Genomic DNA, 24,796 nt, shown 5'->3' with positions numbered 1-24,796 from the left:
GCACCGGCTTGTGCACCTGTTGGTACCAGTACTGATTGTAGACATCTCCTGACTGGAGTAAACAGAAGTGTTTTCCTCAGTGCACCTGTATCAAGTTCTCCATATCAACTATACTGTCATGGCTGCTTGCTTTGCCGGTAGCTAATCTCTGAAAAATTCACCAACTAGTGGCCATATTGGCTGATGTTATCCAAAGGGGTCTTTTCTCCCAGTTAACGCTGAAGTTTAATGAAGCACAAAGGAAAGAAAAACAGTAATTTTTTTCCTGGAACTCTTGAAGCTTATATACACCGCTGATCGGCGAGATCTGTGGTGAGCTGCTTCATGGCTTATGTGCTTAAAAAACGAAGAACTGGAAGTGTTTCCACAGAAGTTGTTTATGTGACGAAAGATGAAAGTTTCAGCTGGTTATTGCTCTTTATTCCTTTTTCTGGGAATAAAGACGTCTTTAGAGGTGCTGAGACAGTTCGTGAGCTGGTCTGAACTGGTAAACTCCCTTTCCTTCAGTGGTGCCAGCGCTGTTGCGATTAGCTGAGGATTTCTGATGCTTAAGAAATTACCCTTCATAACTGCAGGCAGGGTGTCCGAGGCAGTAAGCTTGTGCAATGTGCAGTTTGCCCGCAGCTGTGTCTGGCAGCCGCCATCCTCCCCAGCCCTCTGCAGTTTTTAACCTTTTGATCAATTTTAACTAAATTTGATAGAGGCATAGAAATATTTAGAATATGAAGTTCTGATATGTTCTTTGCAAATGGGTGATTGAGGAGAGATGGGTGAGTGCGTTTATGTGCCAGCTGAGAGAGAGGCAGGAAGAAACTCCGCTTTTATCCTTTCCCTATGATGACGAATGCCTGGTTAATCAGCACACGTGTAGCTTTGGTGTAAGCACCAGAGCCTCTTTCTTTTTAATCTGTCTGCAAACTCTGTGTGATAGGTAGCAAATATTGCTACGGCGGTAGTGAGTGTTGCTTGAGGTAATTTAGAGATGATGGGAAGGCACTGGGGGTGTTTTAGGGAGGAAGGGCTGAGGGGTTCCCGACTTTAAGCCGAGGGAATCCATGGGGTGTTGCATGAGCTGTGATGTGGTGTGAGGGCATTTGGAAGCTGTAGGAAAGACAGCACTCAAGCAAATTGGGGTTTTCTAGTTTTGCAGAACAACAGCTGTGTTGCTAATTACAGTCTAGAAACCTCAAACCCAACTTGTTTTCAGGTTGCATTTATAATGCTCAAATTTTATGTTAGTTTGTGTGCAAAAAAGGGCGTCTCTGGAGATGGCCAATGCCATTTGCCTCAGCGTTTTCATGTTAGTCTGGTTAATGCTCTGGTGTCATTTGAAACACAGTTTCTCTTGTCCCTGTGTCACGTGAGGTTTATGAAAGAAGCTGACTTCCCAGGTGAGGTGAAAGACTAGTTAAGCAGCTACTCATAAAAAATCACCATAAAATTACCCCAAATTCATTTTGGTGCCATATTTTGCCTTTAGTTGGCTATACAGGTTGGACAGACAGCCTGTGGGACTCGATCCTGCTCTGGATGTTGGTTGCCAGTTTCTGTGAAGGAGGTATTTGTGTTCCTCTCCCACCGTTTCAAGCCTGCAGCTGCTGCCATGTTGGTCTTGCTCCGGACTAATACTTGTGTATGGTGTATTTGAGCAAGAAGCAGATAGTATGTATCAGATGATTTCAGAGCTTTAGCTCGTGCTGCCTCTTTGCTCCTAATCCAGCTGTGTTCCTGCATTGCTTGGCTGAGGGGCATTTCGCAGCCGAGGCCACAGGCGCTCTGCCCTGCTCTCACCCCGAGGAGCACCCTGCCAAAGCCACCTCACGCTCTGGCACTAGAAATGTGGGACTTTTATCCTTAAAGGGAGCTTGAAGGAACTGAATAATGACAATAATAAAGGTCTTTAGAAGGTAGTCGTATGGCAGTGTCAGCTTTCCAAGCATAATATTTTAAGCCTCCTAAGTGCAGTAGAGAGCCCACTGGAGTTAGAGATGCAGTTGATTTTGATGGATAAATTTCACTGTTTTCTTCTGAAAAACTTCAGACATGATAACTGTTGTGTGTCTCTTTTTAATTAAAACAGCTGGAGCCTTTTTTTTTCCTGTTGAGAAGAGAAGCTGATGGGGTCTGCTACTTGACACTACAGTCTAGTTTATTTTCAGAGTCTCCTATCTGCCAGCACAGGAGGAATCAAATAGTCAACAGGTCCTTTTTTCACATCCGGGGATTCTTTCAGCAACATTTACCCACAAGCTCTCTCTCCTTGTTCAGAAATGTGTTTTCCACCTTCCCCTGGCTGTGTTTGGGTCTCGCTTGCTCTGTCGCTGATCAGCTCTTGGTGCCCTGCCAAGCCCAGAGGTGCACACGTGTCCACCAGCTACTGCCCAGTCTGTGTGTTTACAAGGTGCATCTTCAGAAGAAGCCCAATGGCTGTGCTGTGAATTTGCCAAATCACAAACTTATCCTCTTTCCCTTCAATTGCTTGAACTGCAGCAGTGTAAGGCATTGCCAGTTATTGCTGTCTGAACTCCTGCCTGTGTTGAATTAGTCAGTATAGACTTCAGGAAAGTCTGCACTCCAAAGACCACTATAGTGATGGATTGCGGTACAGAGTAAACGTTTCCCCACTTTTGCTGTTGTCTCGTGCACTGAGCTCATGTTCAGTCATGTCTGCGTGCCACTTTAGACCAGGAAGTCTCCTGCTTGGACTGTGCCTCCAAGTGCTTCTGGGAATCCTGGTTCTTCCATGCAAAAATATATTTGCTATGGGGAGCTGCCAGAGCCAGCAAATACCAGGAGTCAAGTAGATGAACAGGGCACGTTTTCCTCTTCTGCACCCAGGGTGGGATGCCTGATGCCATTGCTGCTAGAGCAGCCTGATGAAGGAAGGATGATTGTTGACAAAGACTAATCCCAGCTATCACGCCTTGTACACGACTTTCCTGCATACCTAGACGATGATCTATACGCACGTGACGAAGGGAGAAATGTATGGTGATAGGTGCTATGCGTCGTTCCCCCTCTTCCTCTCTTTGCCAGCCTTATGGGGAAATGGAGTTTCAAGAGTCAACTTTCCTATAGATTTAGACATGGATCTGGCACAACCAAATTTCTGTTTCATAGGAGAAAGGCACAGAAAACTACAGAAATGTTTTTAAAACAATGCACGTAAGAATTTTAAGGTACTACCTGAATTACATTTTTTGTAACTTGTAAGGAGTTGATGAGACAGTTTTTTCCCCTTAAAACTTATTTAAAATTGAAATTGTAACTCTCATCTGAATTATACCCATGACTAATGTGACTGCAAAACTGTAAGACAGATTTTTGTGCAGTTCACTGTAGTCTTTGTATGAAGTTACATTTCTTGAGTCCAAATTCACTGGCTAATATATGAGGACTAAAGATATGTTTTATTAAAAAAATGATCACTGGAGTCATTCCTTTTCTGCTAGTTTAATTGAAGTCATATAACTGCAAATTTAACCTACTTGCCAGAAATTTTGTTAAACGTTTTTCTGAATTTCCCATAACTGTGGTGGTGTGGTTGTTTGCTGTCTTGGAGGTATGTTGTGAAACATGACTAAATGACTGCTTTTACTGTAGGGTTTTTTTTTCAATTAAATATGCCTGATATTAACTCCTTGTTCTTACATTCTTTCCACTTCCCCAAAGTTGCATATTTTATTCTGACCTTCACCTTTTGCAAATCTATTAAATCTACTTGGTATGAAATATCTGCGTATGCTGTTACACTACAACTGCATTTATTCCTTCATTTCAACATTTGGTTGAATGCATATTTGGCAAATACTTAAATCTTCAATTTCCACACTGGGTTGGCATAGCAGAGGGGTGACCGCAGACATACAAAGTTGTTAATCTGGCGGTAAACGTAGGCATACAGCCCTCCATAACAACGTTGCCCTATGTCCTGTGGACTGCTACTTCTCTGCAAGCTCTAATTTACCCAGGAAATTCAAGATAAAATGTGTGCTTTGTTTATCTATAAAAATCTTAAAAACCTGGCGACAGAGGCTATTGTGATTTTTGTTTCAAATCTGTAACGCGGCTGACATGGTGAAATGCTGAAATCCTTCCTGAATGAAGTCAGGGGCATCTTGTCCTTACTGTCAGGTTTTTTAAGGTATATATTTTCAATATGGAGAGACAAATGTGGCTGGTGCATTTTCTGATTCATCAGCTCTGAGGACAGTCTAAGAGATTTGAGGTTTTTCTGTTCCAAAGAGCCAGGCAGCAGAGGCAGAAGGCAGAGCCAGCACTCAATAAGATCAAACCATGGTTGATGCTTATAATCCCAGAGAGTGCGGGAGCGGGGCCCTGCATTGCCCTTTCTACTCCACAATTTGATGAGATTTCCGAATACCTTTAAGGAAGGAGGTGTTCCTAAAGAGGAATAAGGTGGATTTTAAAGGTGGACAGTGTCCTCTTCCTTTTGCGGGACTTGGAGAACATGGCAACAGTATCAGAGCAGGGCAGGGGGTGGAGGAGTCCTCTGCTGACTCGGTGCTTTGCTGTTTTACACAGGCAAGTAGCGGGTTTCCTCTTCCATTTTTTTGTAGACATGACATGTGTTGACTTCATGACACTACATTAACCCATTCTTTGTTTAAAACCCCACGTGCAGAAGAGCACGTTTGTCAGCACTTCTCGTCTGAGCCCTCCCTGAGCTGTGCTGCTGGGTGGCAAGGAGGTGGCCCCCAGAGAAACCCTTGCTCTGGCAGTGTTGCTGCCTGGCTCGATTGCAGCCCATCGCACTGGGCTCAGGGCTTGGCTTCCCTCTTCTCCCCCTGTCTCCCCAGTCAAAAGGCTTAATCTGTGTTATTTTTAGTTACTAGACTTGCAAATCATTCACAGCTTTCTCCTCCAGTCTTGTATACCCAGCTCCTTCCTTGACCTTTCGTCTCGGATATTCCATCACTTTCGTAAAATAAATCTACCTAAAACCTCTCACGTTTCCCACCTCCACTATTCTGTAAATCTTCCCTTCCTACTCTGTCATAAACTCATCAGCCTCCCTAAAAACAGGAAAAAAAAAAAATTGCTTGTACTAATCTCGGTGTGTTGCTGCACTGCCATCGATGCCGCTGGCCCACCACTGGAGGTCTGCAAGCCCCAGTCCTGCCCTAGCCCGGCTCACCTCAGGCCTTGCTGTCTCCCTGCGCCCTCTTTGCAGAGGCCTGTCCAAAAAGCTGCTCCCGCTTTGTGGCTGTGGCAGAGTTGTGTCCTCTTACCACCCCAAACATGGCTCTGAGCATGCTGCCAGCCTCAGGTGCAATTAAGCTGCAGTGCCCAGCTTGGCTTCTGCCTCCGCATTCATTCCCCACTCTCCAGCCCCTGACCTGCGTGTTTTCGGTCTTCTTCTGCGATGCCACGTCTCTTCTCCAAGAGACCTCATTTCTCTTTACTCCAGGCCTTCAAGACTCAGAGGTTTACTCGCTTCCCAGCGCTATCTTGTGCAAGCAATTCATCCTCAGTGCTGCAAACAGAACCCCTATCAACAGAGAAAAATCAAGCAGATTGCATTGCATTAGACTATTTTAAGAAGAAAACAAAGGCAGTTTCCCAGGCAAAAAGCTGTTTCCCATGTCTAATTTGAGCTTCACTAGAGAACTGAAATATATCATAGTCAGGGTTTAAGTAATACTAAAAGGGGTTTTTTGAGGTGTGCTTTGCCTTACTTTTTGAAGCTTATAACCTTAATAGCCTTAGATTTTCTCTGTTAAATCATTATTTTTCACTCAAATAAAAAACATTTCTTCTTAAATAAATGTCTAACTAGACAGACACTTTTCTCTACAAATAGTGAGATTAGTTGTCTGAATCATAGAGGATTGTATTTCTAATAACAGAATGAAAGCCAAAATCCTGCTGGTTTAGAATGGAGGCTTCTTCTTGGTCTTCAGAGGAAAAAGTCTGGACATCCTCAATCAATTGCATTATTACTGTCATCCTATAAATTGCAGTTTATTGCTATGTATATATTCTTTGAAATTAGCCAGAGAAACAGGATGCTAGGGGTGAGAGCTTTTTCTGTAAAACAGTGCTTGCCCATGCCACAGAATACATAAATTAGGTAATAGTCTCTAAAATACTTGGGAATATTGAAATCTTCCTGTCTTCTGTTTCAAAAGCTATCAAAACCCTGTCAGAAATGCAGTATAATTGGGTAGCAAATGTTAGGAATTTATGCATCCTCACTTTATTGGGACCTTAGCTTATTGGGACCTCTAGCAGAGGCCAAAACTGCAGAGTAAAGTGTGGGCTCTTACTCTGGAAATACTATGGAAGACTGCAACACCAAAACTGTGTGCAGTCTATTAGACAAAAAGAAAAGGAGCTTAAAAAGCTATTGTGGCTTGGTGAAAGTGACCTTATTTGATAGTTCACTTGAGGTCTAGACCAGAATAAGGAATATTATAACTAAAAATATTAGTGATATGAAAAATAAGCAGTGTAATGAGAATGCAATGAGACCTAAAATACGTAACTTGCTGTGAAGCCCAGCAGTTTAATTAAACCAGCAAATAGAGCATTTGCTGAGATTCTCCAAATTTCAGAAAATCTCCTGTTTCGCAATCTGTTAATGAGTGAAACAGTTTCCACTTTAGCAGATCGAATCTAAAAGAAAATGAAAAAAACCCTCTGAATATTTGACCAGATTAAAAAAAATTAACAGAGCATTGCTAGTTTGGAGAGGATTTTAATGATGCATAAAGGGACTGCTAGTGTGTTGTATGCAAAACAGAGCAATTAAGAATGACTGTTGATACAGCCAATTTGACCCTAAAATATGCACCAGAACTTGCTTTTTTTTTTTTGCAGAAGGCTGCTAGTAAAGTCACAAGAGACTTGGGAAATTTCCATGAAAACTGTGCAACAAAGAAGACATGGCAGGAGAGAGGATGGGGAAAGCAGGAGGTATAGCATGGAGGAAACTCAAAGACTGAGACACAGTTTCCTAAGACACTGTTTTCATACAAACCCAGTTGATACTGCAATAAATTAAAAAGGATGAGGACAAGCTAGTAATAAAGAAAAGTGTAAGTGCCTCATTAAAAAGGATAGTAGTCACATGTTTAAGTTTGTTGATGCTGTGTGTGTTCCAACTTCAAACTCTAAACCTGCAGCTTGTCATCAAAGGAATCTAAAACCAGAATGCCATCAAGTGAACGAGCCATGGGTGACTGGTGTATTAGGCGTGTACGAATAACCTAGAATATTAAGGTTCTTAATATTAAGGAAATAGGTCTACGAATTATTCATGGAATAATTTCTAAGATAAATTCGTGGCACAGAGTATCAAGTGAGAGTGTCAATGTTTCGTAGTATGCCTGGGAGAAAATTAATGGTGTCCAGCTAAAATGTTCAGCTCCAAAAAGCAGTGGATGGGACATGGACAATAATCTGCTGTTGTTAAAAGCACAGAGTTTGAGCTTGGTAAGGTCATTGTCTTGCTTGAGTAATTTCAGCTGGTACGAAGCACATTACACAAGTGGAATTTCGCTATTGTAACGTAGCTGAAGGAAGGGAAGTGTTCCACATTATTGGTATTACATCAGGGGCTTAACAGAGATCTTATTAAATATACTGTTTCGTTCTTGTTTACAGAAAACTATGCCGATACTCGAAATGGAAGCAGATTGTACCACTGTGTTTGGTGATGAATTTTTGTCTTCTTTAACAAAATGTGGAGTACTGTTTTTATTTTTATTTTATGCTGTGGCAGAGGTTTTAGAAATTCCAGGAATTTTATGAGAAGTGCTTGCATGATAGAAATATCCCAACTAATGTCACACAGTAAATCCCCTATGTCTAATCAACTGCAAACCTGAAAAAGGTAGGGAGTGCATTAGGAATTTAATGATTGTCAGTAGCGTCATCATGTATCTTACTACTTTTTGTATAAATACCCTTTTAAAGAAATTCCAGGCCACAGGGTAATAATGCAGAAAAATGTGTCGCTCATGACGTTAAATGCAGCAGTGGACAAGACCTGAGGATGATACATCTGTATATACCTCTCCCTAGTATCTCCTGAAGCAAATATATCAGTGGCTTAGGCAGTATTAGAGAGTAAGGGATCCGGTAGTGCAATTTGTTCTGCTTTGATGCTCAGTTCAAGGCTTTGCTGGGCCATGTATGCAGGGTCTTGGGAGGGGGAAGCTGGCAAAGCTCTAAGAAACCTCATGGTTTTCACAGTTTCAGAGCACATGGTGGGGGGCTACAGTCATTTTCCTTTTTATTGGATACAGATGAGCTTCAGCCCCATCCTTGTGTTGCTAAGGAGCTTCTCCTCTCTTCAGCTAATGCAACTTCTTACAAATGTTCTTAAAAATCAGGAGGGGTGGGAAATAAATGCAGCTTTCAGACTGAAGAAATAGAAATAGACTTTAGAAATTAAAACCAAGAAGATAGTATTTTACCACTATAAATGCAAGTTAAAATACTTTACCTGTTAATCTACTCACATCCATTTGCAGTTTGCTTATATGTCTCATGTAAACTGAGCAGCTATTTGATTTGCTTGTGGGTAATCCCAATGCCTTGGCTTGCAGGGGAAAAAATCCTTTTTCACAAAGGTGGAATGCTTTTTATATTTTCAAGAGCTGATCAGTCTTATAACAACATGATGACTTCTCTTGAAGAAGTCTGATTAGCCATCTGTACAATGTCTTAGAAAATACTATATCTTTGTATTTAATCCTCCCCATCAGTAAGGATTTATATTTATAAAGTGGAAAAATATTGACTCAAGGAAATTTAGTATTTACACTACTGATCTCTATTTTGATTTAAAAAAAGACACAATTCCAGTTCTCTCTCCTGGCTTATGTGGTATCTTGAGGGTGAAGCAGGTTTATTTTTTTACATTACATGTGACAGATGAGCATAATTTGTCTGTGCTTGTACCAAACCATACATTTCAGTTTCACTGTGTGAGAATGTCTCAATTCTATCAAGCAGGAGCAAGATATGTAGGACATAAAATTCAGGTCTTGTATAGGATCCTGGTAAGTATCTTATCACAAGATCATCCACATGTGTAAGAACATGTGTGGATTTAATAAACACTGTCACATCTAGAAAATACCCATTTTAGATTTAAAATGAATGTAAAATGTGTATATATAAATATGTGTGTGTGTGTGTGTGTGTAACACCTCCATGTTACTTGCTGACAATTATCTTTTACATAAGTTATGAAAGAAAAGCTTTTGACAAAATACTTCATTGTAGTTGAGGTTGAAGTCAAACTGATTAGTTAATACCACTTAGTTACAAATCTTTTTTTCTCAAGCATTTGGTATTTTGGCTAATCTAGGCTTGCTGCTGACATCTGCAAGTGTGAGCACTCTATGATGATTTAAAAGAAACAGAAAATAGAGTCAGTAAGAGCTGCATCTTAGTATGACTGAAGTGTTTGCAGTACCCAAGGACACCGAAAGGGCTAGCAGCCACTCCAGCACAGAGGGAGTATAATACAGCAAGTGTCCTGGTGTACTTACTGCATACATTTCCTTAGTCATAGATCTACCATATCGATGTTTTTATTTCATTCTTTAACTTAGGAGCCCGGGTGCCCTGTAGTATTTTTTATGCTTGGGATAAACCATAAGAATGTAGAGATTGATCAGTAAAATGCACCTTTGTGGTAAACTATGACTGTATTTCCCAGTTAAGGGTAAGGTAGAGGGAAAAAAAAGCTATTTCATTTTTCTAAAACATGGGAGATGATTGCAAATTAATCTGTAGCTGGAGGAAGCTCTATAGTTGTTTTGGCTTTGGTTTTAGTTATGTAAGCTTAGAAAGAACAATTTATTTGAGTACCAGCTATCACCTTTTCAATGTTATCCGCCTGTAAACCCCTGCTATTCTCTTTATTAGGATGCAGCAGTAGGATGGAAACTGGGATTTCAGTGATTTTGAGCAGGTGCTGAGCTCTGCAACTTTCATTTGAGTTCTATAATCTCAGATCCCAGTGACCCAGGGAGGACACGGCAGGATCCCTGCACTGATGCATCCATGAATGCCATTATTACCTGCTGTACTTTGCCAGAATAATCTATTTAAATGGTCTAGGTAACTTTACAATTTCTTTTTCTTCTGATATCCTCTTTTTTTTTTAGACTATGTAATATCTCATTTATATAGATAAAAAGGAAAGAGGCACTATTTCATTTGTGAAACAGTTTTCCTTCATTTTAAAATTTGCTACCTACTCCTCTACACGGTACACCCATCACAGAACATAGTTTTCTAGTCCAAGTGCTATTTTATTATGCCTTTTCAATACATATTTGGGCTGTGATCTGCAAGACTTCTGATTTTGTGGAAATGATACCTTGCTTAGGAACCAGTAGTTTTTAAGAAGCAAGCCAAAATAGTTAAACTTCATTAAAAAAAAATTGTAACTTAAGTACAGTACTTTGTATTTTTTAATAAAAACGTGCATTGAGAGTATTCTTAGCAATTTTACTTGGGAATATTGGATTTGTCTGATGTTCTTTGGTCAGAATAGCTGTGTTTTTAATAACAGGTAGATAAATACTTAGCGCTTTCAGATTAAGATAATGAGGAAATTAAATTTTCCTCTGTAGACTTTGGTTTGTATTTAAAAAAACTGCCTCCATAGCTTATATATATATTTTTTTTTTTTTAACTTGCCCATTTGATTTCAGTAGAACGCACAAGTGAATCTGCTGACAGAAATCTGTGAGATTGGAAGAGCTGATACACCACCTCTGGGACTGGAAAGACCGAAGCTCAGCAGGGCTTTTTTATTTCCCCAGCTTTAATGGACAGATGCAATGACGGGCTAGGAGGGGGCCATAAGAATCTCAAACTTCTTCCCCACAAGTGAGCTGAGACCTTCTCAAGCTCCTGCAGAGCAGGAGAGATCAGCTGGGGTTACAGCCCATCTGATCCGAACGCAATGTCCCTGATCCCTGACCCGAGTTCCCCTTAGGGCAGCAGTGGCAGACTAAAGCATCTTGATTTTTGCCTCGGAGGAGGCAGGAGATGCTGCTCCCCTGTCTCAAGCATCTCCTACCAAAGCTCTTTCACAGCCTTGCCGTGATGGGCTGGAGACTGGGCTTCAGTGCTTTGTATTTTGCGATACAACAAACACACCTCTATTTTCCACTTAAACTGCAGTGCCATTGGAACCGTGCTACAGGACCCGCCACTCTATGCTTTATACCCAGCACCTCTTCTAACCAAGCCGCTGACACATTTGTGATTATTTTGGGTCTAAAAATCTTTCTAACTTCAACCTAATCACTATTTTGTTGTCTTAATATTGCCTCATTGGCCATCTGGCTGATTTGAAAAGCGAAGGAGGCTAATCCTGTACTGTCATGATTGAGGAGAAGAGCAGGGAATCCACTGGGACGTGTGCGGGGGGGTTGTCTTTAAAATAATGAGGTTTGACGACCTTTCTGTTTACAGTCAGCGGATCAACATTTAGAAAATACACCTTTAAACCACTTGTTTGCACTTCCTTCATTATGAAATATTGGAAAATCCAAGGTGTTTTCTTCAGATTTTGAGTATTCCTTGTGTACTCTGCCTTCAGTTATGAGGATTGCTAGCGTGTAATTTCGAGAAAGAAATATTCAGTTGATTTTCATTGTGTCGAGAGAAAAAAAATAATGAAGGTCAGGTCTATTTGTAAACTTCATCCATTTCAGCTAGGAAATGAAATAAGTTTTGACAGTGATACTGATATTATTTCTCCTCAGCACAGAAGTGTGTGTGTGGTAATTTATGCTTTATCACTTGTGATAGTCTCCTCACTGGTTTTTCTTTTCTTTTTTTTTTAAATAGTTTTGGGGGCTTTATTTTTGCTCGAACATAATTAGCATTACACTGCACAGAGAACACTATTTATCCTTGATCTGTTTGTTCTTCCATGCTCTCAGATTTGATGTCTCAAATGTATTCGTTTATGAATAGAATCAATCAAATAAATAAAGGGCAACAACTTCTATCTGTTCAGTTCTGCCATGGCAGAAACGGTTTCAAAATTTATCTGAGAACTTATCTTTCTTACTGAGCTACCATAGCAAAATAGAAAATGGCCTTGTGTTTGCCTTGTTTTAAAAAGCCGTACGTACGTTCAGCAGCCGATTGTATTTCAGATTCCAAAGTACAGATTGTTACTTTTCATTTCCCTGATAAAAAGCAAAATAATATTGCAGAGCCCCTCAGTTCTTGAAATGGGTAAACATTTCTCATAAAAATCCAGCAGCTAATTTTCAATTAATTGTAATAAATTAACTATGACAAAGCAATGGTAATTCTCATGAAAATTTGATTTGGATCTGCTGAAAGTGAACACGCATTACTTACTGCGGACTACCACAATGACAGCAGAATATGTCTCAGAAATCTATCGAGGTAGTTATTTTATGTTATGGTTTTCAGACACCTACAGTATGTCCCTGAAACGTGCTTCTCTTGTGCTACTGCAACTGGTAGCAGCACCCCAACAGCCCACTCCTTCCTCGTGTGGGCTCTCTCCCTGCACCCCAGTCCTTTCTCCCAAACAAGCAAAAAGTATTCTCGACAACAAAACCCACACTTGAAGTAGGTTGCGTTTGGTGAAGGTAGAGATGACCAAATGGAAACCCAGGCTTTTCATCCATTGGAGGGTGGAGACCAATGCAAAAAATGCTCAAATATATGGATATTTAGTACTAAAAACAATATTTAAAATTATATTTTAGGACTTCGCCCAAAAAGGACTCTGCGCTTGGTGCTATGGACAGCAGAAGAGCAAGGAGGAATAGGTGCCGAGCAATACTATCGGTTGCACAAGGTAAATGATGTCTTCAGATGATTTGCTTGACAGCACTTTTCTCCCTAGTCTTGTGACTTGCATATTCTTTTTGTCAAAATGTTCAGCTTAATATCTAACCAAAAATAGTGATTCCAGTTCTACCTGAAAGTATATTTTCTGGGTTTAATCATAAATGCAAACTTCGTTTTACAGGTAACAGTAAGTGATGCGACCACACATATGTGTTCTGCTTGACCTAAGATATTCTGTCACAAAACTGTTCTGAAACAGATATTTCACGATGATATCTGCCATAGCTTTCAAACATAGCTAACTTTCTGAGAATGAATGACGAATGGTCCACATATGTTGGCAATATAAATAAATTTTGTTTGCCTTATATATTTCTGCTTCATTGCATTTTCCCATAATATTTTACAATGTAAAACAAAATAATACAAAGAAAAATCTTTGCTATCTTATCTTAATAGTGTGTGATCTAAAATACTCTTTGCCAATTGTTAGTTTTATGGGATCTGGAACATTTTAAATGGTTGATTTCTGATGATGCAAGGAACACACAAACTCTATGACTGGTTACCAGGATAAAATATTGTCACATCTGTCTCTCCTTGCAGCAACTGCCTTTTCAAAGTACATCATGACATAAAGGGCAGTTGCATAAAACTGTTTTGCAGATAAGTCTTTGGAATATATTTGGGGTTTTTTCCTGGGAAAATTATGCTGTACCTGTATAACTAAGCTAAAGTAGTTATCTTTTATTCTTTTCCCTAATTTAGTAATATTACTCTCAGCAATGGTTAATATATCCAAGGCAGAGACAAGATGAATGCAAATGTGTTTAGGAAGTCACCTGCTGTACAATAGTGTGAAAGCAGACTTACAAGCAATTCCTAAGAGTATGTTTTTAATGGTAAGCAACGTATCAGAACAAATAAATGGAAATTTCACTTTGAATCAAATTCATTGTGATGAACAAAACTAAATCAATTTGCATCTGCAACAGAGTTGTCAGAGATAGCATTACAGTGGTTATGGTTTTCTGGCTAACTGATGAACAGTCAATGATTTCCCACTAACTTGTTTAATGTGACTAAGAAGTGTATTTAACTACCCATATATAATGTAGTTCCTCCTTATATCTCCAAATTATAGGGATAGCTCAGCTCTCTCATTTGGAAGAGGTACCTAAGAGCTTGCTTTCTCAGCTTCAGGGAGGTGACAGGTTGCAGTTTAGTATGTATTAAGGCCCCTGGATTTACCACCGGTACTCTGGTGTTCAGTAGGATTAAACTAGAATGAAATGTTCTGGAATACATAGCACAGGAAAGAGATGCTTCTCATGTACAGAAGTGCATTTTGGAGGAGCTGGAGCGATGCTCCGTGCCTAGTGCACACCGCTTATGAGAAATATATCATCACCTCTGTAGATTTCCATGTTGGACAATAAGCTCCATCCTATGGTGGTGTTGTCAGCAACGCATGAAATTGTCTCATGCACATCTCATCTTTTGCCAAAATGTCTGCATTTCACTGTTGTCTCTAGGATTTATATTCAGAAGTAATATCAAAATCAGGCTTAAGGATCAAATGGGGAAATATAAAGCAGGCTGGGTGTTGTTTGAAAGATATTTGGTTACTTTGCTTTTAAAAAAATTGAGACAAACATGTGTCTCAATTTTTGCTCTGCTGATGCGATTCCATCTGGATGTTGTGCTCTGCGAAGAAAGCCCGGTCTAACTTAACAAGAGTTTGTAATTTACATGGAGAATTTAAGCAGAAATGACATCCGTCTGTTGTTTGTTGTTCTTGTTTCCCCCCTGCCATGTGATCTGGCATAATTATAAATTGATACGACTATAGGACATTGCATTACTCATAATAACAAAATAAAGCAGATTAATACTGTACATTATATTTAGCATGAAAAATAACTTAACCTTTTAATGATTTACTTGCGCAAATTTCTGGCAATTAGGATAGTATGGCACAAACATTGCTTGCTGATGGTAATGAGTACAAGTTAACTAAGAGTGGTATTTAAAGATGCCTTGTTAAATGAAAGATGGCCTGTATGACTCATCGACATAGCTGGGCTTATTATGATTTTAGTTCACTACAAACAAGTAGAAATATGAATGCGATAATTCAGCACAGACAGACATGGATTTCCTTGACATTGTAAATTACCTCCTCATGTCAGTGGAAATGTGGCAAGGGAGAAGAAATGAAGACAATATAGTACTGGACAAGTACAAATACTCTTACTTTTGTAGCTTATTTATTATTTCTTTCAATTTAATTTCAGGTCTTTCCTCCTCATCCGTCATTGTAGGTTGCCACTGCTAGAAAGTGGATAAGTTACTGCAGAAATAACTGAGATAGCAGCAGTATAGTGGTTTTACTGTGGTGCCAATAATTAACTCATATCCCTGCATAATAGCATTATTTATATCACTCAAGTATTTCTGTAGAGCCCAGTATTATAGTTTCTGATTATTAAAACTAGCGATAGGGTATATTGGCTGTTCAGAGCTCCATGAGAATGTAAGAGCTGCCATATTGGGTTGACCAAAAGCTCAGTCTAGCACTGTCTCCTGTTTCTGATAGCATCCAGTAAATACATGCTTAGGAAAAGCATATTTGCCCAACTGCAGTCAGAATAAGCTCAGACACATAGATTACTCATGCAACCGTGCTTTCATTTTATCAAATATTTTTTCTGGAGAGCTTCTCATGGTCCTTATTCGTTGTTTCCTTTGTATGATTTTTCTAAGACATTTCCAAGAGTTGAAAGCCAAGTATCATCCAGCAGTTTCAGTGTCTCCATTAGTGCAGGGGTACTTGCCACCCAGCAGTACATCGCAGAGCACCTGCTCAGTTTTGACCATGGGGTAGAAGCCTCCCAGGGGAATCACCAGCACCTTTGCTCCCAAAGGAGATACCTACTGAAGTGCTCACTGCTTTTAACTGTTAGCCAATAATTAGATTTAATCCCAGACTGGAAAAAGGCTTGATTTTCCTTTACAGTAAAGACTCTCTATCTTGAAGGAGAGTAATGAAATTAAAGGATCTAAGTGTAAATCAGGCTCCAGATCTTGGGGTTCAGCGCTACATCTGAAGTCTTTGCCTGGTGCTTAGTGTTGTGTGACCCAATTGCTGAGTAGGGCTCTTATGTACAGACAATACAGTAAATCACTTCAAAAATGTGAAACATTGTAACTGCTACTTTCCTTTCCAAGTTGAATGGAAGAAGCAGGAGGAACATGGTTTAGTAATTCTAGAGGACCTCATGTTGCAGCTATTCAGTACAGATTCTCCTACAACCTTTAAAAATGGTACCTGAGTCCCCTCCAGTAGGGTTTTTAATTTTTTTGTATGTTTACTCTTATGCTGTCTTCATGAGGGGAGAAAGAAGTATATGTAATGAAGTGTCTGGCCTCCTTTTCATTGCTTCGGACTAGTTTCTGTGAAAAATCTGTGTACCATGAAGACAAGGTTACAGTTATTTACCCAGCTGAATTAAGGGACTATGAATGGCTGATAATATTTATTTTGGAATAGAAGTATTGCATACAGTCTCCTGGGAAAGCAAATACATTTTGTAATTAGAAGACTAAGAGATGCTAGGCCACATTCAAATTTACTTTAGTAACTCTGTTGTGATCACTGGAGGCATTAATGTGTTATGAATTTAATTCAAACCGCAGTAGAGAAAGCATTCTTAAAATATTTTTGCATGCTTTTATTCCTATCTTAGTGATGTTTACAGTACTGTTTCAACTTTTTAGTAAAGGTTTAACTTTTTGAAAAATATCAGTCACCAGTGTTTACTATGGTTTCCTTTTTGTGTTTATCACCAAGAAGATTTGATATTTTGCCCAAACTGGGTCTGCGTGAAAACAGGACTTTCTGAAATGCTGGTATCTCATTGTTGCTAATTTAAGTACTCTTTGTTGATGCTCACATGAGGTTTCTACTGTGATGTGCTAATGAGTTAGTTACTTTCTCTAAGAAGGAAATATGCAAAAAATTTCTTGTCACTTTCAGGTAAAATAATTCTTCCCCAGAAAATATTGGCTCCTCAAAACCAGAGTTTTCAGAAAACTCATTTATTTCAACATCCTGTTTGTTTCCCAAGGTACCAAGTATTCTGGTGAAATGTGAGACATGGATTTGTGTCTGATTTGAACCAAACATATCAAGGACTTTAATGTGGGTTCTTTTATCCCAGCGAAATATGTTGCCCATTTGCCTATCGACTGTTCTCAGGAAGTATTCTCTGTAATCAAAAGTTCTGTAAAATTACTGCTGGTTGTTTTGACCACTGCTGTCCTGTTGATCCCTTTCATTGAGAAATGAAAGAAATGCATAAAGAGACAAACGTTCAGTTACAAAGCTACAAAAAGAAAATAATGGCACTGTATTCTCCAGAATCACAGTTAACAACCAGTAGCACCCTTGACTATATTAAGCACAGTAAAGCTAGCATAATTATACAATTATATTTCACACCAGTTCTAGGTCAGTAGGAATTCATAATACTGAAGTGTCACATTCCTAGTGAAGGCTGCAGAGAAAGCCGGATTTTGCTAAAACACAAAAACGGATTGATTCCTTACCCTGCCTGAAGCAGGGAAGACCCAGAATCAGTCATGACAGTGTGTCTCCTGGCCACCTAGTCTTCGTTTCATGCGGGCAAATTTCATACATGTCTAATGTTAGAAGAACTTTTGTCTTTGCATCTTTCCTCCCTTTCCCTCATGCGAGTAGCAGAGCTGCCGTCTCAAATGTGAACTGGTGGAGACATCTTCTGAGGACAGCTGCTCTGCTTTCATACTCCGGGCAGATGCACCCAACCACAGATCCTTGGTGCTTTGGGATGTTCTGCTGTAAGAAAGCTGGACTCCATCTATCCAAACTCCCCACAGCTGTGCAAGACACAGAAAATTGTTGCCTCTTGTTGACTCACCATAAGGAACCTTCTCCTCATTGACTTCTTTTCGTTTTAACATTTCACCTCTCACCCAGATGAGAACCTAAAAGCGTGCTGCATAGAACCAGGAAATATTAATGATATATGTGCTGTGATAATTTCTAAGGTGTTGCCAATTTATTTTCATCTGTCTTTTATTGAAAGTTACAAAAGTACTCATTTGCTTACTGAAAGAGTAAAAATCATCTTTGGTTGAAAGATGTAAACCACAGTTTTTAATTTTGGCAGTGTTGCCTATTTTCAAATGAAAACCTAAAACCTTTCAAAAAAGGACAGCGGTGGGACATTCATTCAGAGTGATAGACAGTGTTTTGATACCCTTGTATTTGAGCAGTAAAAGGGCTTAAGTTATGGAACATTTTCCAGGAGGAGCATTTCTCTTTGATATGCCTCTGTCAAAGAAAAAACCTCCCAAGACAAGGCTTCAGTAATCTGATGCATACCTTACTTAGCCTGCTGCTATCTTCAGAGCTGTCTGCTTTTTCTTGTCTATCATCCCAGAGAACTTACAATACTGAATGGTCATCTCTGTGAGTGCTGGCAAGTGGTTGCAGAGGAAACAGTAGCGGTATTGTACAAGGCAAGACATGCTAGTAGTACGTTTTTACTGAGTGAAATGCTTATAAGTACATGACCAAATCCTGCTCCGGGCCTGTTGAAGTTACTGGGCCTTTTGTCATTGGCTTCTTGGAGGTCAGAACTCTGTAACTCTGATGATAAGCCATAAAATCTGTGGACTTTTTTACAGACTGCTTTCCCACAAAATGTGGCAGAAAAGTATTTCGTCTTTAAACAAAAGTATGAGCCTTATTCATACCTCGTCATCTATCAAAAATTGTGCTAATCTTCAGCTTTACAGCAGCTTTCTCCCATATAATGATGGAGTAATTTACAAAAATTTATAACTCACAGTGTTCCTGATTTTCCCTGTCTTCATTCCAAAAGAGTGTAAGTGGTATGATCACGCCCGTGGCTGGTGCTTATTATGCCTTGGTGCTGGCACATCTCTGCTTCCTAACAGCTGTTCTGGTGTTTTTTCTCTAGCTTCCATTTATGCTGTTTTGCTTCATTAAATAATCTTGATCCTAAACAGCGACTCAAAATTACACTACACCATGTTTATATATTATTAAATACTTAGAGGATATTGTTTGTTTTATTTTTTCTTTTCTGGCTGTCACATGCACTTAGGTGTTTCCGGTGTTTTCTCTTGTCTTTCCTGTAGTCTTAGTTGCCAGCCTAACAAAGCTGAGTGTTGATTTAAGCACACTTTCAGTACTGCAAGTGGGATGACCGTCATTTCACCGTAAGTTCTGCAACACGGTTGTTGCCACGCTATGCTTGGATCCCAACTGCTCTGAGTCAAATACTGGAATACAAGAATATAAGTGTGGTGTTTCCTGAAGTTAAGTGTAAATCAATAACAGAAAGCTGAAAATGCACTGTTGGATTAACTGATGTCCCTTATTACTGGAACAAATTAACCACTAGTCAAGGACAGTGCTTTGCCCTTACAGACTTTAGTATTTTCCCTGTAAAGTGGTGATTTTTCTCAGTGGAATGAAAAAGAAAACCAGTAAATGAGCTATTGGACAAGTAATAACACTCTATTTTAAATAGCCCCAAATTACTGAAGGCTTTTAGGACAGCTGTTCCCTCCCTTATCCTTTCAGGTATCTCACTGCTTTAGCTGGGTAAGAGGAATTGCCATCAGTGACTCAGTAGATTAGTCATGAGATGTTGGAGTCTAGTTTAACATTTGGTAAGAATTAACAATCGGGATTTTGACTGAATAAGTAGCTACCTGTAGGATATACCTGCTTGGGATTGTCCGTGTCTACGCTAGATGGGACATGTTTCCTACCAACAGAAGTACCAGTCATGCATATGACAAGGGTTTGTTTTATTAATTGAAAAGATTTGGCTGTAATTTCATGTTTGCCTTAGAGATGAGAAGCACTTATATTTTTAGTTTTGCTTAACAGAGATAAAAATAGATTGTTTATAGAGAAAACAGAAATAAAAGGAACTAAAATAAAGAAATTAAAAATAGAAGAAGTTTTGGCAAGGATCATGCCTATTTGCGTATTCAATGAAAACAGCAAGCTATAGAAAGCCAATTTTCCCATGCAGCATTTATTGTAATGGTTAATTCAAAAATTCAGTCGAAGAGTTAAACATAAGATAAAGAGAGGTGACCTCTTCTGTGACCAACTCATAGGAAGATAAAGGATAAAAGTCTATTTTGATGTTCAGAGAATTAGGCAGCAGGTTACACCAACAAGATTTAATTTTCTGGTATGTGCTAAGAGAAGTGGCACACTGTCAAGATGCAGCAAATGGGATTACTTTCTGAAAAAATTGCGTACTGAGTTTAAAACGCTTATTTAAATGATACATTCACTATGAGGAAAAATGAAGGAAACAGCTGAGCCTGCAGTTATTTTATAAAATCTTACTGGTTTTTTGTGCTGTTCCCTTGAATTAGTCAAGGGAGCAATGCATGGTCTCACCTTGCTTTGCTAAGTGGCAGTTATTCCTGCACCATAGAGGGCAAAGGACAACAGAGCATATTCCCTATAGCATATTTGCCAGTGCGTATTTCTTTCTGTGTAAGTAGAAACACCAATATATGTGTACAAAAATGGGTATGGTGAAACCAGCCTAACCCTCTTTTTTTTAAGATTGCAACTTTCAAACTCGACAGTGAATAGTTTTATAATTAATCCTATCTTCTAGTGGACAAAATAGGGAAAAAGCTTTCTCAAGGACACATGGTACTTCAAGTAGTTGTGACCTGTTTCTTTTTTGTCCCACAGTGAGTCTAGTTTCTCTCCCCAGGGTGTCCTGTTTTCGTGCCACTCCAGCACGTTCTCAGAACTGAACAGCTTTCTTACAGAGCAAGAATATGGTGTAATGTATTGTGGGTGGTTTGTTTGCTCAGTTTCATATTAAAAACACATGCAAACTTTTATATGAGAAAACACAACTGAAGACTACAATAATGCTGCTGTACTAGCAGTTTCTGAAGTTTGGGAATTTAGGAATTCTGTTCTTTGGAGTGGTAGGTGAGATTTCTTCTCGGTATCTGCGCTGTTCTCACGCTCGCTCTTCTCCTCACCTCGCTGCCCTGAATAGTTCCTTGCCTTATTGCTCCTACTCATTGCAGCTTCTCTAAAAATGAGCAGAAGTCCTGCTTCAAAGACTCAGCCGGAGACGCCATTTCTGAATTATTTCTATCATGGTATTTATGCAGGGCTCACTATAATTAAGTTAGCTTTCGTTGGCAATTCACCAGCACACCAAAATGCGTATTGTCTTCCCTAAGTCTTGCTCCTTGGGCTTGTGATACAAAGAAGATATACATTTTGAGACATTCTTTCCATTGTACCTGTGACTTTGGAGCATCATTGGTCCCTTTTACCATGCAGTGTGCTTTTCTTGGCCTGCTTCTCTCCCACTGTGTTCAGAGGGTCTGTGAATCACAATTTCATGTTGAGGCTCATGACTTGTAATACTCCATTTGATGATAAGCCTAGACACCACATGTATCCTAATTCTTCACATTTAATCTTTTATAAACTGAAGATTTTTTTCATTTTTTAAAAATAGTGATTGCCAATATGGTGACAATGTTGGTTATTTCTACCTTGATTTCCAGTAGTTGGATGGGTGGATAGGTAGATTGGTTATTTTAAGGTATTATAACATTTACAGTTACTTCATCATATGCAAAGCTTTTGTATTGAATTTTTTAACTGCTGGATATATTTCTAAGTTAGAAGTGAATACCTCTGCTACATTAGAACTTGTTTCACTTAGAAAAGTTTTGGGAAAGTAGATTGTAAAACACAGTTCTTGGCAAATTCTGTAAAGAACTTCTGAAAACTGATGTGAATATCACATTCACAGCCACCTGTAGTTCATATTTGGTTTTATATCCAGAAAAATGTGAAAGAATTCTTTACTGAATTGTAGGCTTATGTAAGCTGTTAATTACATGGATCTGTTACTCACCACTATCACATATCTCTTGTAACGATTTTCTTGTAATAACCCATGACAGCCGTAAAAGTCTGGAATGAGATCTGGGCATAGGAATAAAACCCGCGGTAAATTCTCATAGTCACATTCAAGATAGTTTGAAGTATAGTTTTTTTCTGCCTGACCTGGCCATAAACTGTTTTATTTTGCAAAAAAAATTACGTACCTCTCAAAAAGAGTGAGACCTTCTTTCACGTAAAGTCCCTAAGTATTTTATTCCAATTAAACCTTTGTGACTGAGCATTCTGAGTGTATGGGAAGCAAATATATGGCTCTGGATGCTATTTTTTGTTCTTTTAGCTAAAAAGAATCTTCCAAGTGCACACTAAAAGCAAATGTTGTTATGCTGTTTGTACACAAAATCTTAAAATTTCATGTTTCCTGTAAGGACTTGCCTTGGAAGCGCAAACTTCCCTTAAAACAGACATTATTCCTTCAGGTCAGGAGGAACCTTGGCATTTCAGTACTCCAACCGAAGTCAGAGCTGACTACATGGTATATTGAAAATAATGTGTTTCTGAAGGGGCAGCAGCTATTTTTTTTCAATGGGATGCCCTTCACAGTTTAAGCAAGCTTTGGATGCATCTAATTTTAAAGCCAACCAGACTGCGTACCCTCCCCCCTGCAACAGAATTTCTGAGTTTCAGGTCTGAGAAGAAAGTGAGAGCTGCAAGTGAAAACTGAAATATGGTGGCAATGGCTTACCTTTCTAGGTGACACTTCAGAAGTCTTAAAGCAAGTATTTGGGGACAGCAGACCAGTCATGTTGTGGCTCCTACAGAATATTGATGCCTCAGAACTGAACTTGAACTGTTTCAACATTTTCATACAGAAAGATTAAGTCCCTTCATTTATGCTTATATACACACGATCACAGGAAGCATTTCTCTGCTTCTTAAACAAATTTGCTCTGGTATGCTCACACTAACATCTAGAATCCAGTATGTGGTGCCAGTTAAAATAGCAATCACAAAACAGTATCTTCTTTCCTTACATGTTTAGGAAAATATTTCCAACTTTGATATCGTCATGGAGTCTGATGAGGGCACCTTCAAGCCATCTGGACTGGGTTTTACTGGCAATGCTAAAGCTCGGGACATCGTGAAAGAGATCATGACTCTGCTGCAGCCCATCAATGTTACGGATGTTTATGACAACGCAGATGGAACGGACATCGATTACTGGATGAGAGACGGGGTGCCCGGTGAGCGTGCTTTACAGGTGACACTGCTCCTCCTGTGCAGTGGCACGTTGGATGGGTAGTCTGGTGTTTTGAAAATAGTAAGAAATACTTTCTCTCGAGGAGTAAAATTTACCGTAGGTAAAATGCGGAAATGTTAAAAGGTGACCAACAGATATAGGACATAAAGTGCATTTGAGCTGCAGTTCAATAATGGTATAGATTATACATAGCATAACATGCCTAAAATCTTCTTTTCGGCTTTAAGGATTTATAATAATTAATCCCAGACTGGTGGTTTATAAATAGTAAACTAAGACAGAGGGGAATTCTCCAATGCAGAACAAATAATTTTTTAATTATTATTATTTTGACTTGGAAATACAGGGCTTTTTCTCCCTGTTTTATATGCTGAAGAAACAGTGTTTTTGAGACATGACATTTAAAAGGTTATGGGGCATTAAGGTGTGCTAAAGGGGTAAAATTCTGTGAAGTTTGAAGTGGCTTAGGGGTTTGTTTGGAGTATTGTCTCTGGCTCCCAGTGAGGAGCAGCTTGTTGGCAAAGAGGCTTGCAAGCTGTGAGAGAGATCCACCGCTGGCAGCCCCCCCATGCAGGAGACCCCACACTAGCACGGGGGCTTGCAGAGCACAAGAGTCCCAATTAGACGCCAGCCTGGGTGAAGCCTTAGTGAATTTCCATGGTAGTTTCCACACTTGAATAATAGTAGAAAGAAAAGTTTCATAACACTGATATTTAAAAAATTATGATCAGTTTTAAAATTTTAAGGTTCTTTTTCTCCGGTGTTTTATGACTGAAGTAGGCTGGCGCATTTCTCATGCTAGTTTTACTAGTAGCTACTATATGCTTAGAATCTCTTAATATTTTAGCTGCCTTGTTTTTCAGCTGTTCTTGTGGAAGACGCAGTGAGTCATGGAATATGTGCTTCTTATTTATGGTCAGAACCCTTTGCTTCTCACTCACCTGGGGTGTACAAAGATACCATAAAGTTGACTGCCTTGATAAATGTATGGATGTCAAATTTTCAAAGCAAAATATCTATGCTGGGCAAGAAGTACGGATGAATGGATATTGTTAAACAGCTAGAGATTACTCTTCAGCTGGTGTGCTGCTTTCCAGGTGAGGTGCAAGCTGTTCAGTGCAATATCATACAGCTGTGACATTGGTGTGCACTTGGGTTCCTAGGCTCTGTGGGTGCATCTTACGTGAGTGTTAGGACCATGTGCTGAGTTGAGCTGAGAAACCCTAAGCACTGCTGAGAGGCTGTAGCCATGCATCGTCCTCCACAGCCTAGAAGCACCTGTGCAAAGATGTCTGGTCCAGAATTTCAGACCAACATGTCCGTGTTGTAGCTGGAATATGAGAACTCACCACTCAGCCTGTGTTTAGAAAATGCAAGTGTATCAGAATTATTTCCTAGGTAAGGTGTTGGGAGTATTACAGATGGTCCTTGGAGACTTCCATTGTGCTTCCCATCTGAGTGCGACAGATGATGGAAGAAGAGAGAAAAATTTAACGTTCAAATGCCTTGTTTTCAGCTGACAATGTGAGTGGTGCTTGTGATGGCAGTGTGTATTGAGCTCTTGTACATGACTTTTCATTAGCTGAGGTGCACCTGGAGCATAAACAGCTACAGCTTGCCATGGTCCTCTTCATTAGTCACCTGGGCTACATGTGTAAAGTACAGTCAGCAGGAGCAGGGCAGAAACGGGAGCCCTCTCCCATAGTCATCCT

General features: G+C 39.5%; 1 protein-coding gene across 2 annotated transcripts in view; it reads left to right on the top strand.

The window, feature by feature from the left end:
* CPQ (carboxypeptidase Q) overlaps positions 1 to 24,796 on the top strand; it is a 138,467-nt gene that overhangs the window by 84,508 nt on the left and 29,163 nt on the right. Inside the window, exons 5-6 of one of the 2 annotated variants that reach the window (XM_050892132.1) lie at positions 12,750 to 12,841; positions 22,866 to 23,067. In XM_050892132.1, coding sequence (XP_050748089.1) covers positions 12,750 to 12,841; positions 22,866 to 23,067 — 294 coding nt within the window. Of the gene's footprint in view, positions 1 to 12,749; positions 12,842 to 22,865; positions 23,085 to 24,796 lie in introns of both variants that reach the window. The other variant, XM_050892131.1, reaches the window with a different exon arrangement.

Source organism: Gymnogyps californianus, chromosome 2 (assembly GCF_018139145.2).
Source record: "Gymnogyps californianus isolate 813 chromosome 2, ASM1813914v2, whole genome shotgun sequence".
Taxonomy (NCBI): Eukaryota; Metazoa; Chordata; class Aves; order Accipitriformes; family Cathartidae; genus Gymnogyps; species Gymnogyps californianus.
Note: the sequence above shows the minus strand (reverse complement) of the source record. Positions and strands in the feature narration are given on the sequence as shown.